The 18,984-nt window shown below is 41.2% G+C and overlaps 1 protein-coding gene and 1 long non-coding RNA gene across 18 annotated transcripts in view; one reads left to right on the plus strand and one right to left on the minus strand.

The window, feature by feature from the left end:
- The window catches only part of FOXP1 (forkhead box P1), a 442,295-nt gene extending 433,429 nt beyond the window's left edge, over positions 1–8,866 (plus strand). For all 16 annotated transcript variants that reach the window (XM_090021540.1, XM_090021542.1, XM_090021541.1 and 13 more), the window contains one exon: positions 4,803–8,866. In XM_090021540.1, coding sequence (XP_089877666.1) covers positions 4,803–4,947 — 145 coding nt within the window. In that variant the 3' untranslated portion in view covers positions 4,948–8,866. The remainder of the gene's footprint in view (positions 1–4,802) is intronic.
- Positions 5,775–18,984, minus strand: part of LOC149855933 (uncharacterized) — a 348,042-nt gene continuing 334,832 nt past the window's right edge. For both annotated transcript variants that reach the window (XR_016438443.1, XR_016438444.1), the window contains 2 exons: positions 9,984–10,126; positions 5,775–5,907 (listed from right to left, as the gene is read on the minus strand). This is a non-coding gene — a long non-coding RNA (uncharacterized LOC149855933). The remainder of the gene's footprint in view (positions 5,908–9,983; positions 10,127–18,984) is intronic.

Here is an 18,984-nt window from a genome sequence, read left to right on the forward strand (position 1 = left end):
TTTGCACGGAGAAGCATTTGTAGCATTGCATTAATCCAGGTAATTTATTTTTTGTTAGGTTCAGTGCTAGTATAGCTCTTGTACTTCTCACTTCACCTAAGAGTTCGTCGTCTGCGAAGTGGCCGGATTAGTAGTGCAGAGCAGGCTAGGATGTTTCCTAGAGCCACGTATAGCTGCAGCCTTTGCTGCTCTTGCAAACGTTCAATGTGAGTGAATAATGTGGGGGACTTGCTGTCGGCCCCCTAAATGTGGGCCCCCAATTACCCCAGAGTAAGTGAAAGCTCTGGTTTTACCCTTCTTTTAATATGGAAGTCCGAAGCAGCTGTTCCACGCACTAAGCTCCTATTAACCTGCCTGAATGTGACCGTTTCTCTGTGTCCTTAGTAGTCATCTCTTGACACGTAAATACCAAGGTGAGTGGCACTTTAAAAATCCCAGGGAGAGGTACCTCATTTTCACTGCCCACCAGCCAGTTCATTTTCTGTGCATTTTCATGGATTTCGTAGACATTAGGGCTGGAAGGGACCTCGGAAGATCATCGAGTCCAGCCCCCTGCCCAAAGGGCACATCTTCATAGTCCCAAATTGATCCGATGTGTTTTCTGCTGAACCCTTACATTTGCTTAAGTAAAAATGCGGCAGGGTAATGCTCTGGTAGCAGCATCCAGGTCCTCCAGTCTGAAATGCTCCGAAGCAGGATTTGCACTGTTCGCTAAATACAGATTTCCAGATATCATAGACAGTCTCTTATTTCCATTAGGCAGACTTTGTAATGGTGTTTTCTGTTCTTCTCCAAACCCCACTTCTGCACCATAATGCATATTGTTGTTGGGGGGTGGGGTTTCTTATTCAACTGTTCCAATATATGGGAATAATTTAGGCCTTCAACTTTATCGTAAGGTTTAGAGGACCTCGTTAACATGACAGCTAAGCGAGTATAATACTTCAGCTGAAGTCTTATTACCATTCATTCCTTTCCTTTTTATGACGCATTGAACCACTGCTACTTTTTTTTTTTCCCCCTGTCCTCCTTTTGAAACACTAGAAAGTAGTCTCATAATTACAGCTTGGGGACATAACACTTTCATCCTGATATGCTCCAAAGGTAGCCACAAAGCAAACTACTCCATGCTGTGTGCACCACCAGAACACAGTGGCTTTAAACAACAGTCAGCTTTATTAAAAACTCCTCTATTCCCAGAGTGGACAAACAAAAGAATTACTCAAATGTGAAAAGAAGGGAACTCTGGATCCAGGAAGGTTATTTATTGTTAACCCCTTCTGAAGCCCTGGACACCCAGTAAAAAGGAGCATGTTGAAATTCTGCTACTAAACAAGAAAGGGAAAATCTTTTTTTGTCCAGCACTTACCTTCCATGCAGAGTTCAGTAGCTGCCTTTCCCTTCGCCAGCTTTTGAGGCTTTATGAGAGATGTTAAATGGAAATTCAAACTGGTTTGGCAAATACAAAAATCTCCCCCCAGCCTCTCGCGCTCTTTAAGATGCACATTGCTAATGCTTCTGAAATGTTTGTATAATCTCCAATTCAGAACACTTTCCTTTTCACATGCCAGCTTGCTGTTGCAACCAAAATAACATACATGGGGCTGGATTATTTTTGTTTTCTGTGCAAATTTTGTACTTGAGGTTTGGATAGTCCAAACCAACATCCTAATTTGAGGAGTAGGCTTTCCTCCAAACTAGACACTCGCTCCTTTGACACCGATCCAGAATTAAGTACCTGGAGGTGCAATGGAGGAACACTACAAGAGCTTTTGTAGCACACTGTAGCTTTGTCTCGTTTGAGCACAAGCCGCCCTGTTCGTGGGGTTGCATTTAGTTGGTTTTCCACTCCTTGTGTTTTGTTTTTGACTTCTGGGAACAAAGTCAAACCTCAAAGTGAAACTCAGTCAAAACCGCCCAGTTTCACCTGCTTTCAGAGCAGAACCATGAAGCTAGCCAGGATTTGCTTTGGAAAGCTTCAAGAGCATTTGAATGAGCCTGTACTGATTTTCAGATTTATCATGTAAGCAGGTGAGTTTGGCAGAGTCAGTGCAAACCACTTCTGTGGGCAACTCTTCTCTCTGCTTATATGTATCCCTATGCTCGGGGAGGCTTGATTAGATGCGCTGGCTCATTGACATGAGGAATATCCCTGGAGCTGCTACTATAGCATAGATGGAGTAGAAATCCCTCTTCCCCTTGACAGACTTTTGGGTTCATAAAACATCTGACTCTCTTGTTTTCTCTCTCCAAAATTGTTCTGCCTTAATTTTTCACATAAAACAAATAAAGAAGCTTCAGCAGTGACAACAGAAACTAAAACACAATGAGCAAAATGTTTTAATTAATGCAAAGGGTCTGCATTTCCTTGTACATAGCTACCCCCCCCCATCCCCTTTTCTTTCCAGATGTTTGTCCAAGTGGGTCCAGTGCATGATCAGGAGTGTCTTCTGTTTACAAACACACACACACACACACACACACACACACACACATCTTTTCACATCAGCTTGGGCCACAAGCCAGCAAGGTCTCTGAGCATATGCTTAATTTAAGCTTGTGATTAGTCCTGTTGACTTGAGATTTCTTTTGGGCTTGAGTGCTTTGCTAATTCCTGGCCTCTTGTTCTGAATCGTCTTGATGTGCATTTCTCCTTTCTTCCGCAAAGCACATCAAACATGAAAGTAGCGGCAAGATAATTTCTCTAGTTAGCTGCATATTTGGTCCTCCCATAGTCCAGTAGATCCAGAGTATCGCAATGTTTTGGGACATGGCATGAAGTGTGCTCCCTTCTGACATGCTTTGCCTGGGCGGGGTGGGGGTTGTATATGCCTGTCTTTAGGAAGACCCTTTTCCTAAGTCTGATGCTGTGGGGCTACAGTTTCACATTTCTCTAGCTTGTTGAGGGAGCTCCCAGAGACATGCGGAGAGGGCACGTTTTCAGTACTGCTGCATGAGAAGATTGCTGCTATTTTGCGGGACAGGATGGGATGGTCCCACTAATACCGCTAGACAGACCTGCCCTACAACGTCGCAGCTCCAGAAGCTGACGCATGGAGCCACCTGAAAAGGATTTGCAGCTCCTTCTTGAAACGTGTGCAATCCGCAAGTGTGACGCTTTCAAATCAGGTGTAGTCTTCAAACGAAACAGCTATGTAGGGTACCCCTGCAAAGAGATGTGTAGGTGGTCCCCCCGAAAAGTTCGCACCTATAGGAGGTGTGAACCCCCTTTGCCTGAGGTTGACTATAAATCTCCTATTCGGCCTTGCTCCCATCCTCTGGGATTTCGTGGGAGCACGTACTTGTCTGGTGCATCAGCATTTACGCTTGCACAAATCCATACAGCAGCTGAATTTATCAGGTAGTCAGTGCCCACCATTCACCGGGATCCTCAATTTTCACACGTTTCCTTTCTGCCCCGGCCCAAACATGAGACAAAATCCCACTCCCCTTCCTGTGTGTCCAAAGTCCAGTGAAATGTACTTACTTTAGATCCCTCTTTTTCAAGAAGACAAAGAAGAAATGATTGCGACACATGTTTGCACTTGCAATTAAGTCTCTACGTAGTTTATGTGAAAGGGTTAAATGAGACCGGGTAGCGAACAACCAAGACTGGGAGGTGGATATCAACTCAACAAGAGACAGAGTGAGACTTGAACTCATTAACACTTTATTTTAAGGGATTGCCTGCCACATCAATTATTTAGGAAGCAAACAGGGTCTCCATCGCCGCGTCGCATTATTAATACTTGATAATGTCAATAAAATCCTACTTCCCTATACCGTCCCACCAACAAGACAGTATTGACTCACATGGCTGTTTTACATATCAAAAGCTCCTGAACAAAAAAAGGTAATTTGTATTTGTAAAGGATTTGTTGTAAATATGATTTACGAACAACATTTTTCAATTGTTATCATACCCGTTTTGAATGACCAGCCCACATTCCCCTGCGGGTTATTCATGTGCTATTCTATAATGAGAAATTTGGCAGATCTCATCTCTTTAGTGCATCCTTGTGCCCACCATGAGCCGGGGATCATGTTCTGCCTTGTTTACAGCTGACAGTGTTATTATTCTCGTTAGGACTCTGCTTTCTTATCATATTGTTGTGTTGAGCGAGCCTTTTCCTCTCCGTTTGTGTTTCCTGGCAGGGCTTTTCTTCCCTTATTGACAGTTTGTAAAAATATGCATTAATTTGGAGTTTAAAGCATGTATCATGGTGTCTCTTTGCTGTGTTTGCTTGAAGTTGATTAATGATAGAACCTCACTTGGGGTCGTCCTCTGGAGAGTTGTCTCACAGGTTCTGCATGTTAACTAGAGAAGCAGAACACACAGCAAGCGATGATTAGCCCAGCCTCCACCAGCTCAGTGAGCTGACAAACTGCTATTTTGCTTTACTGATGCTTATTTCACTTATTTATCTGAAGATTGTATTAATCAACTTAATATGTCAGCTGAGAGCATTTTCTCCAAATCCCGCGAAGAAAGCATCTATATAAGTAAGCGCTCCTCCCAGGATATTTTCCCAGCGAAGCTAAGCAATTGTAGGCGCGTTCTTGGGTAGAGGCGTCCCCTCCCCTCCCCCTTTTAGCAGCAAACTGAAAAAAAGTTGAGAGTCTGATGCCGTTCACCCCACTGAAGTCAGGCGTAGCTCGGTGGCTCCGAAAGTCCCTACGTTTTGTAGAGGCCCTGCATTCCCACCGCCCCCCCGCCCCGAATGACAGTATGGCTAAAGCACAGTGCGGTCTTCTGTTGAACAGGGATGTTGTTGATGGACTGTTTTTAATTGTTTCTTTAGGCACCCCGTGCATGTCAAAGAAGAACCGTTAGATCCAGACGAAAATGAAGGCCCGCTATCCTTAGTGACAACAGCCAATCACAGTCCAGATTTTGATCACGACAGAGATTATGAAGATGAACCTGTAAATGAGGACATAGAGTGAAGATGTCTGACACCCTTGTCCTGAGAATGAAGATTGGAAGAACACGTCAAATTTAGCTGTGAAATCTCTCCATTATTGTACAGTCTGGAGGATTCTCAGTCCATTTTGACAACTATGAAATATGTTAACTCTTAGTGCCATCAAGTATCCCATTTGGGAGGATTTTTGATTTTTCTACTTTTTGTTGAAAAAAGGAATTTGTACTCTGTGCATTGGATGGACTTGTTTGGTACTTGGGATTTTCCTCTCTTACAGTCAACATCAGTGTTGTCAATTTGCTAAACTGATTCACTTCCTCACATTTAGCAGCAGACTTTGGACTGCAGTCCTGCCAATTTTTGGACACTGAGGACATCAAACTGAGCATGTACATCTAAACTGCAGATCAAGCCTTTGCCCAAATTTTAAGGATTCCAATGGACAACATATTTGCACAGTACTGCATGTTGATTATCACTGCCTTTTACTCCATTTCTTTCTTTCTTTCCTTGTTGGTTTTTTCTTTTTTTTTTTGTTTTTGCTTCCATTTGGGATGGGGAAGGCCTGCGTGTGCGTGTGTGTGTGTATGTATTGGGGAGGGGTTCAACAAAAAATTATCCCAAACGTTTTAATGTATTGCTTTTATTCCCCACCTCCCCCCCCACCCCCACCCCTCCAAACTTCTCCCCTGCCATTTTAAGTTCTGACCTCAGGGCTCAGGTGGGCCCAGAGCCTCTTGGAGGCTTCATGTTTTCTGTACTTTGTGATGAATGTTAATAGGTGTTTTTATTATACGAAGCTGAATGTCATTGAATTGTTTGTAGTTTTTTCTGTCATTCATTCCAGTTACCTTCAGATGCCACCATGTTTTCTTTCGCTATGGAAAACATTCCATTTTGGTGTCTCTTTTTCTGAAAAGGTCCCAAATGCTGCACTATGTCCGTGGAAAGGTTGTCCAACAGAGAGGAAGGGAATGAAGTACTGCAAGAATGAGAATGAATGACAGATGAACATAGAAACACTGTAGGAAGCAACACAGATTCATTCCACAAAGCAGTATTTTTTTTTAATTTTTTGTTTCGGTTTTAGTTTTTTGAGATATATATATATATATATATATATATATATATATATATATATATTTTTTTTTTTTTGGCAGCAACATTGAATATTAGCAAATGCCACAAAATTGAACAGCACAAAGAAACATATGCAGCACCAACAGAATTCACTTCATTAGAGAACGAATACTACAGTGGCAAGCTCTCAGTTGTTTAACATGGGTTTTAATGGGCCAACAAATCTTTCTGGAATATCTAAGATTACCAAAATGGGGGTACCTGTCCATTTACGATGCTAATTTTGGGGGGGTTTATTTTTTTTTTTTTTTGCATTTCCAAATAGTGGTTGGAAAGATGACTTCATTAAACTGTTATTGTACGTGGTGATGTTTCGCAGTTCAACATCAGTTCAGGATTGCTCGACGGCATTAATCTGTTTGAATACAAATTAGATTTCAGATTGAACTTGTTACGGGAGTTAATAAGGACTGAGCCCACTAATGCTAAAGTGTTAATTTTCAACTGTGCAAATCCTGTACTGCAGTTAAGATTGTTATGCAATATTACACCAGCCAGTATCGAAACCTCATAGTAGAAACCAGTGAATATAGGACAAGAGCTAGGACTGGGGCTTGTTTGGCAAAACTAGCAGTGCTCGACGAAGCAAACATTACAGACAAGAAAGCTGTTGTTATAGGTCAGTAAACCTTGGTCACCAAACACCTAAATGTTTTCATTCTGCAGCCACTTTTCTGTCACTCATTTATTTATGTAGAACTGTAGCTTTTTTATGATTTCAACAACAAAAAAAAGCCTTTCAGAGCTTAATTTATATTCTTCTTTGTACCTTTTTTTTTTTTTTCCTAAAATTACCAAAGATATTACACAAAGGTAAATTATGTTCTCTGTTATATGCTTTATCTTATGAAGCCAAATATCCTCTTATTGTTGATCAAAGGAGGTTGAAGAATTTAGAGGGAAATGACAAGATATGGGCTATTGCTAATCCGAGAGAGAAACTGCTCCTTTATTCTAGTAAATTTAGAAGGCCAAGTAGATGACTGAACCAAAGTTGTTACTTTTTATTCGTGTTCCTTTAAAGCGACCAAACTGAAATTCTGGCTAGAGAAATGGAGGAGAGCTTTTGAGACTCAGCCTAGGAAACAGTGTTACAGGAGGAGCTGTGAGAAGGGAGCGGGAGAGAGCAAACGCGCACACATACGGTTCTTTTGCAGAAAATTAGAGTATCAAATAAAGGAGACAGTTTTAATAAAATCCAGAAGAGAACAGAAAAGCTCCCACAATTTAACTGGACCACATAATAGTATTTCTAGAGTAAAAACAAATTTTTGTTTTGGTCTTTGGTTTTACAGATTGTATGCCACTTTTGTTTAAGGATTGTGCTAGGATGGCAGCTTTAATTTTGGTTTATCTTGGCACATTTGCTCGGTTTTGTTTAGTTTTTCGGTCAGCATGTTTCATAAGGAAATAACACTCCTGTCCACTCTCAAGCTTTGGTACAAAAAAAAAATAATTATTGGCAGTTACTTTTCTAAAGCTCAACTCTGCTTTCTGTTTTTAAAAAAAAAAGAAGAAGAAAAGAGAAAAAAAAGAAAAAAGGGGGCAGTCTGTGGTCATTTGAAACATTTTTTTTTTTTTTTTTTTTTTTAATTATATCCAGGCAGCTTCATGACGTGCCGGCGGTAGCCAGATGGGGATCACGAGAAGTGATCCCTGTGCTTCTAAACTGAGTGGTTTGCTGGTTAGTTCGGTATTCAAAAAGGGGATAAAAATCTGGTAGATTAGTTCATTCTCAGCATGTGTAGCTAGACATGAGTAAAGATAACAGCATGAGAAACTGTTAGTACGCATACCTCAGTTCAAACTGTTAGGGAATGAGTAAATAAAAAATACATTTCACTCAGTTGCACTTAGTTATATGTCTTGCATGCTTAGTCTAAAGACTGTAGCAAAAAAAAAAAAAAAGAGAAAAAGAAATAAAAAATTAGATTTTAACATATCTGGCAGGTGTCACAGCCTTGCAGAAGAACCAACTGAAAATCTCAGGCTTTACATCGAGCAAACTTCACTATGATTTTTACAATTCTGATTCTGTATCCCTTTGGATATACAGTTGCTTCTTTAGGGTGGGGTTTATTATGTTGTACATATATATCCCAATGTGTCTGTGTGAGCCTTTGTCTTTTGGGGGTGGGGGGAGGGAAGAAAAGGTGGAAAGGTCCTTTTTTAGATATCATTCCTCAAAAGGAATAAATGCATACCTGTTTGTCAAAACACCTTTTGCTTTTTGTGCAACTGCTTTATATTAACTATACTAAAAAAAAAAAAGCTTTGAAAAAAAACTACTGTATGTAATGGAATTGCAGAATATGCTGCACATGTATTTTATTTAGTTATCCTTGCTTTAAGAATATTGGATGACATTTGCTGACATGTGGGAGAAAATCCCTGACTTTTTTTTTTGCTTTAAATTGTAACATAGTTGACAGATTTTTTTTCTCCTGTTATCATTGATTGACGCATTTTTGTACAGTTTTTGTGTTTAAGCTGGGTTTTTTTGATACTTTCCCACCCCTTCTGTTATCTTACCACTGCCTTTTCTGGCTGTCTTAAACAAAGTTCATATATTTGAAAGGAAAAAAAAAAAAAGTTGTTAAAAAAAAAAAAACAACCCACCTGTTTTTCTCCTGCTGCAGTAAATATTTTGCATGATGAATTCCAGGGTCACACTTTCAAAGTTTATCAGTGAAGTAGTGATTAATAATGGGGAGTGTCAAACTATTGAACTTTTGTATAAAAAAAAAAAAAAACTTTACAAGGTGCCAATATGTAAAGACAATTTGTTACATGTTTTTTTTCTCAAAGAAAAGCGTACATTATGAAAGTAGTACCATGTATCAGGTAAATCGCTGTCAGGAATGAGAGTCAAAGCCTTCCTTGTCCACAAAAAAAAAAAAAAAGTTTGTAAATGTAAAACCTGCTAGGTTTCGGCATTCGACTAGAAGTGAACTGAAAAACAAAAAAATCAAGGCTTATGTAGAAACCGTGAATCACGAAATCTGTTACCTTTGTTGATCCACACTTCTGAGAATTTCACCAGCTTTCCCAGCACTCTTCTTGGGGTCAGATTTTGGGGAGAGGAGGAGGCAGGGGTTCTGATTTCTACAAATATTGCAGATCGTTAGCCATTTTTATATATATGTGCATATATATATATATCTCTATAGAAAAAAAATTAAATAATTTTGAACTATTGTAGTTTTCAGATTGCCAACAAGCTACATTCCGTATCGCATGGAAAATGTGTGAAACTCTTTTGAAATCCTTTGGTACCTTTGGTTAATGAACCTCCGACCAAGTTTTTAGATGTTTCAGAAATTGTTTAGCATTTGAGTCTTGAGAGTCAAATTGGCGGTTTTGACTGCGTTTTAATGGGCCCAGAATAGTTAACAAAGTCTCTTCTACCCATAAGCCTTGATGAAAATGGTACAGTCCAGACTGTTAGCATGGTGCTTCATGTGTATGTGCTGCCAGTAACGAGATTTTTTTTTTTTTGATAAGGCATAAAAGAAACTCATTCCTTACATCCACTGTAATTCCATCATTCCATGTCTGTTGATACAGACAATAAAAAATGTTGTGTAGTCAGTACTAATTACTGACATTATAGCATTCTCAAATGCAATAAAAATGCTGGTTGTTCACACTGGTAATACAAGTTGCCATGTTCTAAGTTTTTCTTCCAGTTTTCTGGCACCGTTGTGCTGTCTTCGTGAAGGCCTCCCGTCCTGCAGACGAGTCCCTGTATGTAGGCTGCTGCACCACACCAGAGCCCCTGTAAAACCAGCTTGGCGGGGGGGGGGGGATGACAGAGGGGCTCAGCATGAGCACACGTGGTCGCCCCACCCGTAGCAAACTCCTGATTACCAACATGCATTTGTCAGCAGATGCTTCAGTCGTGACATTGCAACCAACCTGAGCACCGAGGGCTGATCCTCCAAGGGGCTGGCTGCCTTCTGCTCCAGTGCACGTGCTCCGCAGCTCCCAGAATAGCACCCCGCCGGTTGTGGCTCTTGTCAAGCACAGCAGAGGGTGTTCATCCTTCGCAGGGGTTTACCCTAGAAAAACAGAGAGAGGGGAGTGCAGGGGTCAGGCCCAATCCTGCAGGTCCATTAAGTGCTTGGCACGCTGAGCCATGCAAAGTTCAGAGGATCAGACTTAAGTCCCCCAAATCGTGTTTGATAAACTTCAAAGCGATGTCCTCCCGGACCAGTTTTAAAGGGAAAGCCGCCACCTTTTCTCTTGAGGAAGCATCCATTTATTTTCTTCATCAAGTTTTATAAAGAAAAATAAAATGTTTAATAACTAGCATTAGCAGCAAACTAAAATTTCAGAGGAGAGGTTTTCATGAATAATTCATTAAAAATTTCACATCTGCAAGATTAGTCATCCAAATAAAATGCTAATGTCAAAAACATGCACCGTCTATAATATTCTCATCAAGAAATCTTTTTGCATATAATGATAAACGCTTAAATTAGTACAAATGATTTTGTAAAAATATTCTATCATAAAATTATACCGGATAACTACTTTCAGGGCACACAAAAAAAAAAAAAATTCTTGGCACGCTCCTTCCAACATAGTGTATCGGAGTGGTATTGATTTTGAAATTTTAATAATCTAAATATAGAGAATAAGGTGTTCTCCACTAGTGGCCAAGTGCTGGAGCTCGCCATGAGAACAATCTTAGAAAAAGCATCCAAGGGCCCTTCTTTAAGTGCATCTGAAATTACCTTATTTGCAATCACTGCTGGAGTCCCTTATCGCAGCACTCTGAGTAATACAAGATGGGCACTGGTCCTCCAAGATATTGGGGCTGGTATTGTCTTATTGGCTGTGGATAATGGGACAAAAACGTGCTGAATCCTCCTGGGACTAGCACCCCTCTGTTTCTGAGGACCAGGATGATTCACAACCTGACTCTGTGCTATCTTGAAGCTGGTGTTGTTCAGACAAGAGCAAAGTGGGTGGCAAACGTCAACGAGCAGAATAAGTTGCTTTACATTCGCTTGGCGTGCTGGCTGCACAGGCATGAAAGACAACCACGTGCCAGGCAGATGAGAATTAGGGTCTCCACTGATGATCTGGGTAAAAGGAGCCCAACTCCAGCTCCTCTTGAAGTCAAAGCCGTCTTTCTCATTGAATGCAAGGAGAGCAGGACTGACGGCTCTCGCCTTCTGAAAGCCGAATGCTGCAGTTCCCATCAACCTGAGTGGAAGCTCCCGGGGAAGCCCTGCAAAAATGACACTTTGCTGCTGCCTTGCATGGCAGCAGGATGAAGCTTTTGGCTTTGTGCCTGTCTTAATGCAGGCAACCAGGACTCCTAGCAGAGATGATACCTTTCATTAAGCTAACAAGATTTTTTGCAAAAAAAAAAAAAAAAATCTTTAATTGCAAGCTTTCGGGCACAAACTCCCTCCATCTTAATTAAAGTTTGGTTTTGTTTTGGGGGGGTTTTTTTTGCAAAAACCTTGTGGGTCTAATAAAAGAGATCATCTCTACTATGAGTCCTGATTGCCTTTTCCTCTAGACCCGTACGGCTACAACCTGGATACCTGTCTTAATGCCATTTAAGTGTGGCTGTGCGCTGGTAAAGCAAGCATGTAACCTTTATGCAGAACTTGGTATTACTGGAGCAATAAACAACCCATCTTCCGAGGCCCGGCAGCCACGTTGTGGTGCATCACACCAGCTGGCTCCTGAGTTGCATAATGCCATCAGCTCTGGCAGCCTCAAACAGCCTTTGCCAGGGAAACACAGAACTTCACACAGGACAGATTGAGAAGTTCGAGCTTTTCCTATATCTCTGACATGAAAAATGAGGAGTAGTATCGTGTTATTCCAGGATGGGGTTTTTTGGGGTTTTTTTGGTTTTGCACTGAAAAAGCAGCCCAGAGCACAAGACATTTAAAAAGGCAGTCCCAGGCATGCTCTGCAGCTCCAAGGCACGCAAGCGCCTTGCACTTTCCCACGGATATTGCATGTGGCTCTAGACAATCAAAATGTGCCATTTAGCTTAGCTTGGCCATACGGAGTGCAACACGTTCCACGTTCCCGAGCTAATTTCAAGCAGTATCGCTGTTGGTCTCGCACGCTCCGCCCTCACAAGAAAGTATAATTAGCCCTTCTTGACCTATTAATCAGGCTCCGTCTTCAACGATGATGTTAAATGTTCACGTAAACATGTGTTAATCAAGGCCATCTTTCATCTTGGTTGTGGTGGTGTTTAATACTGTCAAACAGAAGTACTCCTCATTCTAATATTACCGAGTTTGTTGTTGCAAACCTCCATCTCAGCTGAAGCGGTTGACAAATGTGGTGAAATACAATGTGTTGGCGGAGAATCCTATTTTGTGTGCAAACACTGCTTTCAGTGTGGTAAAATATTTAGGTTGAAACACTGATCCAGCAAATGGCTCTGCGTGGAGCCCCCTGGACTCCCGTGGCGTATCTCCGCAGACACTGGGGTTTACCCATATGGATTCACTTGCAGCGCTGGAGCATACAGCACTGACTCGCAAAGCACTTCAGCATGTGCTTAAATCTATTAGGATTATAAACACTTCTGCGCAGGGCTCTTGCTTTTCTCTGCTTGCCTGTTGCCTACTGCACTGAGGTGCTGATACCCCCGCGGGGTCCCTTGCTACTACAACTCATGCAGTCCATGCAAGTCAACAGGACTTTGAGCCATGCACATGAGCCCACACTGGTCAGGACTGATGGTCGCAACATAATTGTACTAACGTGATTAGCTGTTTCAGAGAGACAAAGACCTGATGAGACACTGTGTGCTATGTGAGAGGTACCAAAAATACCCTTTCCTCCCCACGCATAAGTTCGTTTAAAGGAGCATTGGTATCTTGCCATAAAATCAACATCTCGAATTGTGAAGTTGTTTGCTTGGAAGACTGCAGTGGTCCTTTTCTTTTTTCTATGTAGGACAGGAGCCTGAAAAACATTTTTTCTTCAAGTTATAATGTTAATTTGAAGGTAACCGTCCTTTCAAGGATTAACTCCAGCCAAAGCAATAACCATTATTTACCAGACTTTGACATTTTTATCACTCATCATATTAGCAAATTTCCATTGAAAATGCTAAAATGGTTCGTCATAAGGCGCATAACTGCTTTAGCTGTAAAAATGACCAACACAAGTGCCTGTACTCAAACATTAAATTATACTGTAATTAATAAAGACAGTTAAACTGTCTACTAGCAACAGCAATTTAGGTAACCACATTTGATCGGCTATAAATTGTAACTACATTAAAATTCCAGAAATATTAGCAATATGGATTACTTGATGGAAATAGGTGCTGATCACCAACACTCCTATTTTACAGCGGAAGCACAGGTCATGTTGGCCACAAAACTGTGGGCGAAGATCAAGGCTGAGTACTTTTAATCTTGTGAAACAAGCAATTACAAATAGTTGCATCGATTTGTTAAAAAGCTTTAGGTGACATAAATTGTTTCCTGTTTAGCTTATTGCTCTGATACATAAATGTCACTGAGTATAATATTAATTAGGGTCATGGAACAACAAGGGTCAGCTGATAGAGCGTACAATCAAGGAGGTGTCAATCCTTTGGTGAGCGTTATGGAAGACAGGAAAAGCAGCTGCCCATTCGCACTGCAACGCCTGCGTCCTACTTCTGTGTAATGACAAAAGAAAGTGAAGGACGTTGTCCTTTATATGCGAAGTAATTACTTTAGAACCAGTGTGATTTTATGGTTTAGGCTAAATTACAATGTTTTCATTCTTATATTCTTGCCACATAACGTAAGAATCCACATAAAGTGTCAATAAAATAAAATCCTGTTTAAAAAGGCTTTCAGCTGCAGAAGGCTAATACTTTGTCTCCCAGCACATGGAAACTAAGCACACATTTTAGTCTGGTGTGTGTTTCTACACTTTAAAAATATATTTTTTTTTTAAACAAGGAAAAAAAGGGCCGTGCAGGTTATTTACTTAGGATAAATCAGATGTATCGTATACACTGTTTCTTTGGATTGGCATACCACTTAGAAAAATACAGTAAGATTCTGAAAAAAAGCTGGAGAAAATTTATTAAATATGATTTTTACTGTAATAGAATATTAATGTAACCCAATGCTCATTTCCCATTAAGTTGATCCCTTTTTAATACACACATGCTTTTTATTATTTTGCACTCATGCGAAAATTCCACATTCAGAGAGTTTCCATCTACTCAGGAATGTCTCTGGCAACGGCGCAGTAAGAAATCTTGAACTGAAAAAAAAAAAAAGAAAAGAGCAAATATCGAACGATAAGAGGTGGCACGGTGCTGATGAACTGAAGCAAAAGCCAATGATATAATAAGGGGTAGAAAGGCATTCAGCGCTGGAAAGGGAACAGTAGAAACAATTATACTTTAAATCCCTCCCTTCTCGCTGCTACTGTACCACAGCACAGATGAAAATGTTTGATTTGCAACATAAAAGATTCATTAATTACCACTTGAATATTTAAAGCTATTTTGCAGACTAACAGAGGCAGATAAAGCACTGAATTAAAACCTCTAATAAAATTGTAAAAATATTTCTGTACGTTTACCAGTGTTACTCTGCCTCTAGGTTTAGGGAGCGTGAGGCTGGGCTTGTTACGGAACGGAGCTTTTAAGTGGTAAACGGTCGAGATTGCAGAGGATTATTGAGCTCTCGTTTTCAAATGCTTACCAGATACAGATTTGGAACCTAGCGCCTCGCACGTGGCGGCTCGTCGTGGGAGCGCTACAGTACATGGCAAGGGTGTTTGTACTCTGTCTACTTCAGCTATAGTTACAGAAGTGGTACATGTTTGTCTAGCTGCATGCTCCTACTATGATGCTCTCTTTGAAATGAAGCATCCTGAGTCAAGAATCGGCTAAGCCTGTTCTAATTACTCTGATTTAAAAAAAAAATTGGGGTGGGGGGGACAGCAGGTGCGACAACCTCAGGCACACAGTGGGAATTTGCAGTATAGAAGCTTTTTTTTTCCCTCCCCCCCCATGCATAGTAACTCATCTGCTTCTCCCAAATTGCATCATGGCCCTTGAGTATGCCTTAGGTGATGGCCCCAGCCTTGTTAAGCCTGTTGCGGGTATGTCCACCTGGCAAAGGAGCATGCCCACACATGCAACTCATTTGCTTCCTGAAACATTAACTATATATATATATATATATATATATATATATATATATATATATATATATATATGTCTAGCACCTGCTTGGAAGCACTCATGATCTAGGACCCCCTACAACCACAGGAAGCCAGTTCCTCAGCTGACAGGAGCTCTGTGGAGCAATGTGATGGTGACCAATCAGCCAGCAGGATTTTTATTTATTTATTTATTTTACAGATGGAGGCACCAATCTTGAAAGGATATAGCAAGGACCAAGATATAGGGTCAGCTGCTCCTAGCTGTTCCAGCTTTCTTCACAATTTGTTAGTGATGAGCTGGGTAAGAGTATGCAGTTTTGTTTTTAAAAAAAAAAAAAAAAAAACAACCCGTTGTGCTTTCTCATCGTGATTCCTGGGTTTGGTCAGTGATGTAGGAAACAGGCTCTTGTTGTTATACTCTATATGTACAACGTTAGCGTCTGAATTATATTAAGGATCTCCTACAGGAGAGCCATGGAAGAGGGCTCCATCACACTGAGGAAGAGACAACCTATGTAGAGGCTGACATCTTTCCACTATCGACTAGCCTGGTAAATGTAATCGGTGCTCGCTGTGATAAAGTGCATGTGAGCTTGTTACAAGAACGCTGCTGCAACCTGCTGGCTACTGGCCTTGGGGCTGTCAAAGGCTTAATGGTGAGGGGCAGCGCGGGGATAGGGACTTAGTTCTGTGTTCATGTGGTAGCTAGTAGCTTGGATTGCAAGTTTGTGACTGGGGCTCCTAGATGCTACCACAATAAAAATGACAATAAGCCCCTTGTAATAGAAGCCCCAGCGTACTTACCTATAGCAGCGTGTTATGACAGTATCTTTTACCCACACACATAGTGCACATTTTTACTTGCATCTGCAATCTGCATTCATGAATGCTCACTTATTTGCATCTGCAATCTGCATTCATGAATGCTCACTTATTCACTCACTATATATATATATATAGAGAGAGAGAGAGAGATCTATCTATATCTATATCTATCTATATATAGATATGGATAGACATAAACACACACACACAAACACAATGAACCCTAATTCAAGCAGAGGTTGCAAAGGCTCTATGAGGCCCACTACTGACTTCAGCATTGTCAAGTTCTTTAATGTCATAGACGACCCTAATGGAAGGCAAAAGTAGGCCCTGATCTTGTACGTGCTTAACTTCACACACTAAGTATTTCTATTGACTCCAGTAACAAATAACTCAATTGATTTTTGGCTTTTTTCCCCCTCCTTTACAGCAGGCAAAATATATTTGCCGTCTATGAGTGTAAATGAAAGCAAAAATTCAAACGAGAAAAGAAAAAAAAGCCTTCAGTCTCCTTTTATATGCTTTGGCGTGAAATGGGTTTTGTTTTTTAGTTACTTTTTAAACTTTTCTCCATTCAGTTTCTAGACATGCTGGACACAGTTGTAATTTATATAATTGTTCAGGCATTGCACTGAAGAGCCTTCCAAAAGCACATGACTTGTTTAACACGGCTAGTTTTAAGAGTTAGAAATGCAACATAACATAGCAAAGCTTCCCCGTGACACCTAGTGTAGTTTTACAAGAATTTCCACATACAAAGCAGTCTTGGATGCTTCTGAAGCCAAAACAAAAACGTCTGATAAAAAACAAGCATTAAGGTGCTAACTGCAAAGTTCATTTCCCTTCCAAAGTCCTTCTTTAATTATAAAAACTGCATAACCCATTTCCTTTAGTGTGCAAAAAGGTGTGTAATTAAACCATCAGCATAATACCTTTCTACATGTAAAACCTGCACTTATGAACTTTAACTGCTGAATAAAAACTCCTATTACATGACCATTAAGTATTATGAATAAAGCAAGTCATTGTAGTACTTGATTAATTTTTATGCACTAAGTATTGTGTTCAGCAGAAATTCAGTTTCCGTGGGTGTCTTCCCTACAGGGTTCGACTGGCGGCTCAGTTCCCCCCACACATCCTAATCCTATTTCAGGAAACAACAGCCTCCACTTTCTTCACTTTTTGCTTTAGCTTCAAAACTGAAAAAAACCACAGAACATATATGATGTGTCATTCCAGGTACACATATAAATGGTGGATGATAAGTGCTTAAAGGATGAGTAATAGCATGGGGGTGAGATGACTACCACTTAAACCCAACAGTGCAGGCGCAAACTATAACTGCTATGCGCTTCAAGTCAACTAAATGTCCTTTTGTGCCACTTAGGGTGGGTGTTAGGGCTACAGGAACTCTTCAGAGGTAAACCACCTCGAATGCATTCCCACCTTCAGTGCTCTCCAGCCTGCAGGAGCAGACTGAGATGAGGCCCAGATGCCCAGCATGGCATGTAGGAGTTGTAGAGATGCATGGTCGCTCTGTTCATGGGTTTCCCCACTCACTGCCGTGTGATGGATGTAGAGTAGGGTGCGTTTCACAAATGTTCCCACAGGCACATTCTTTATTTTCCTGCAGAGAAGCGTTGCTTATGTGCTAACAAGAAACAACTGACAGGACCATCTGAGGGTAAATACACTGTTGTCAGACCATGACGACCAGAAATAGAAGAGTAAGTATCTTTAGCTCTCCTGTCTTCTGATATTTTTGTACCAACTAAATCAAGACATTTTATAATGTGCTTAAATGTAAATTTGAAAATACAATTCTGCTACTTACAAACACTTTGGGCCAAACCTTGCCATCCTTCTTTAATCTTTCTGTCACTGAAATGCTCATGGAAGATTGGGAATATTTACACCAATCAAAGCAGCTGGGTTTGGCCCCTAATTTACATGCTCATAGCAGATGTTCTGAGGCAGCTGCAGAAGAAAACTTTGCCAGCATGGCTTCTTCCTAGGGTGCTGAAGGATCACAACAATATTATCTGATGTGGATTGGCAAAGGCATTATGTTAGTAGTCAAGACCCTCCTCCTCCCATACTCTATTCCTCTGCCAAGAATCTGGAATAGAGGATTCAGTTTTGACCAGTTATGTTCAACAAAGATGAATTCAAATGGAACAGGATGTAGAAAAGGCAATAGCATGAGCGGGGGGGATCAAGACGAGAGTATGTGAAAGCTTCACAAGCTATATGAAGTCCATAAAGGGGGATCCAATTGCTCTGTAAAATTAATTGAGGGGGAGAGGCTATCAGAGAGGGGCAATGCTGGCACAAGAACAAAAGGATATAACCTGATTGTGAATAAATGTAAGCTACCATTTAAAAACGTTGTAGCCATAAGAATAGTGAGGTTCTGGAGTATGCTCTTTTTAATGGAAAGAGAAGGGGCAAACCTCTCTCATTTTGAGATGCAGCTTTGGCAGTTTAGCAGAGGGGTTATGTCAGGGGGTCTGCGGCCCATGGGTCAAATCTGGCCCACCAGGTCATTCTATCTGGCCCGCGGGGCCCCTAAGAAATTAATTTGTATTTGCCCCTGGCTGCCTGTCAAAGATGACAGGCAGCCAGCAGCAGCAGGACCCAGGGGGAGCCAGTGGCAGGACCCAGCAGCTGAGCAGCATGGCCCACCTGGCTCCACCCTAGTCCCACCCCCTCTCTCACCCGCAGCTCCCAACCAGAAGCCTCTGTGGCCTCTGACCTTGTGACCCTGGAGCTGTTCCCCACCCTCCCTCCATCCAAGTGGAAAGTAAGATGAGATAGGATGGAGGAAAGGGGGAAACTGCTTCTAACTGCCCAGCAGCCAGGAGCCCTATGGTCCTGGCTGGGCTGAGCTGAAGCCAGAGTGGGAAGCAGTGGGCAGGGAAGA

This window comes from Crocodylus siamensis, chromosome 11 (genome assembly GCF_052110815.1).
Source record: "Crocodylus siamensis isolate JL-2025a chromosome 11, ASM5211081v1, whole genome shotgun sequence".
NCBI lineage: Eukaryota > Metazoa > Chordata > Crocodylia > Crocodylidae > Crocodylus > Crocodylus siamensis.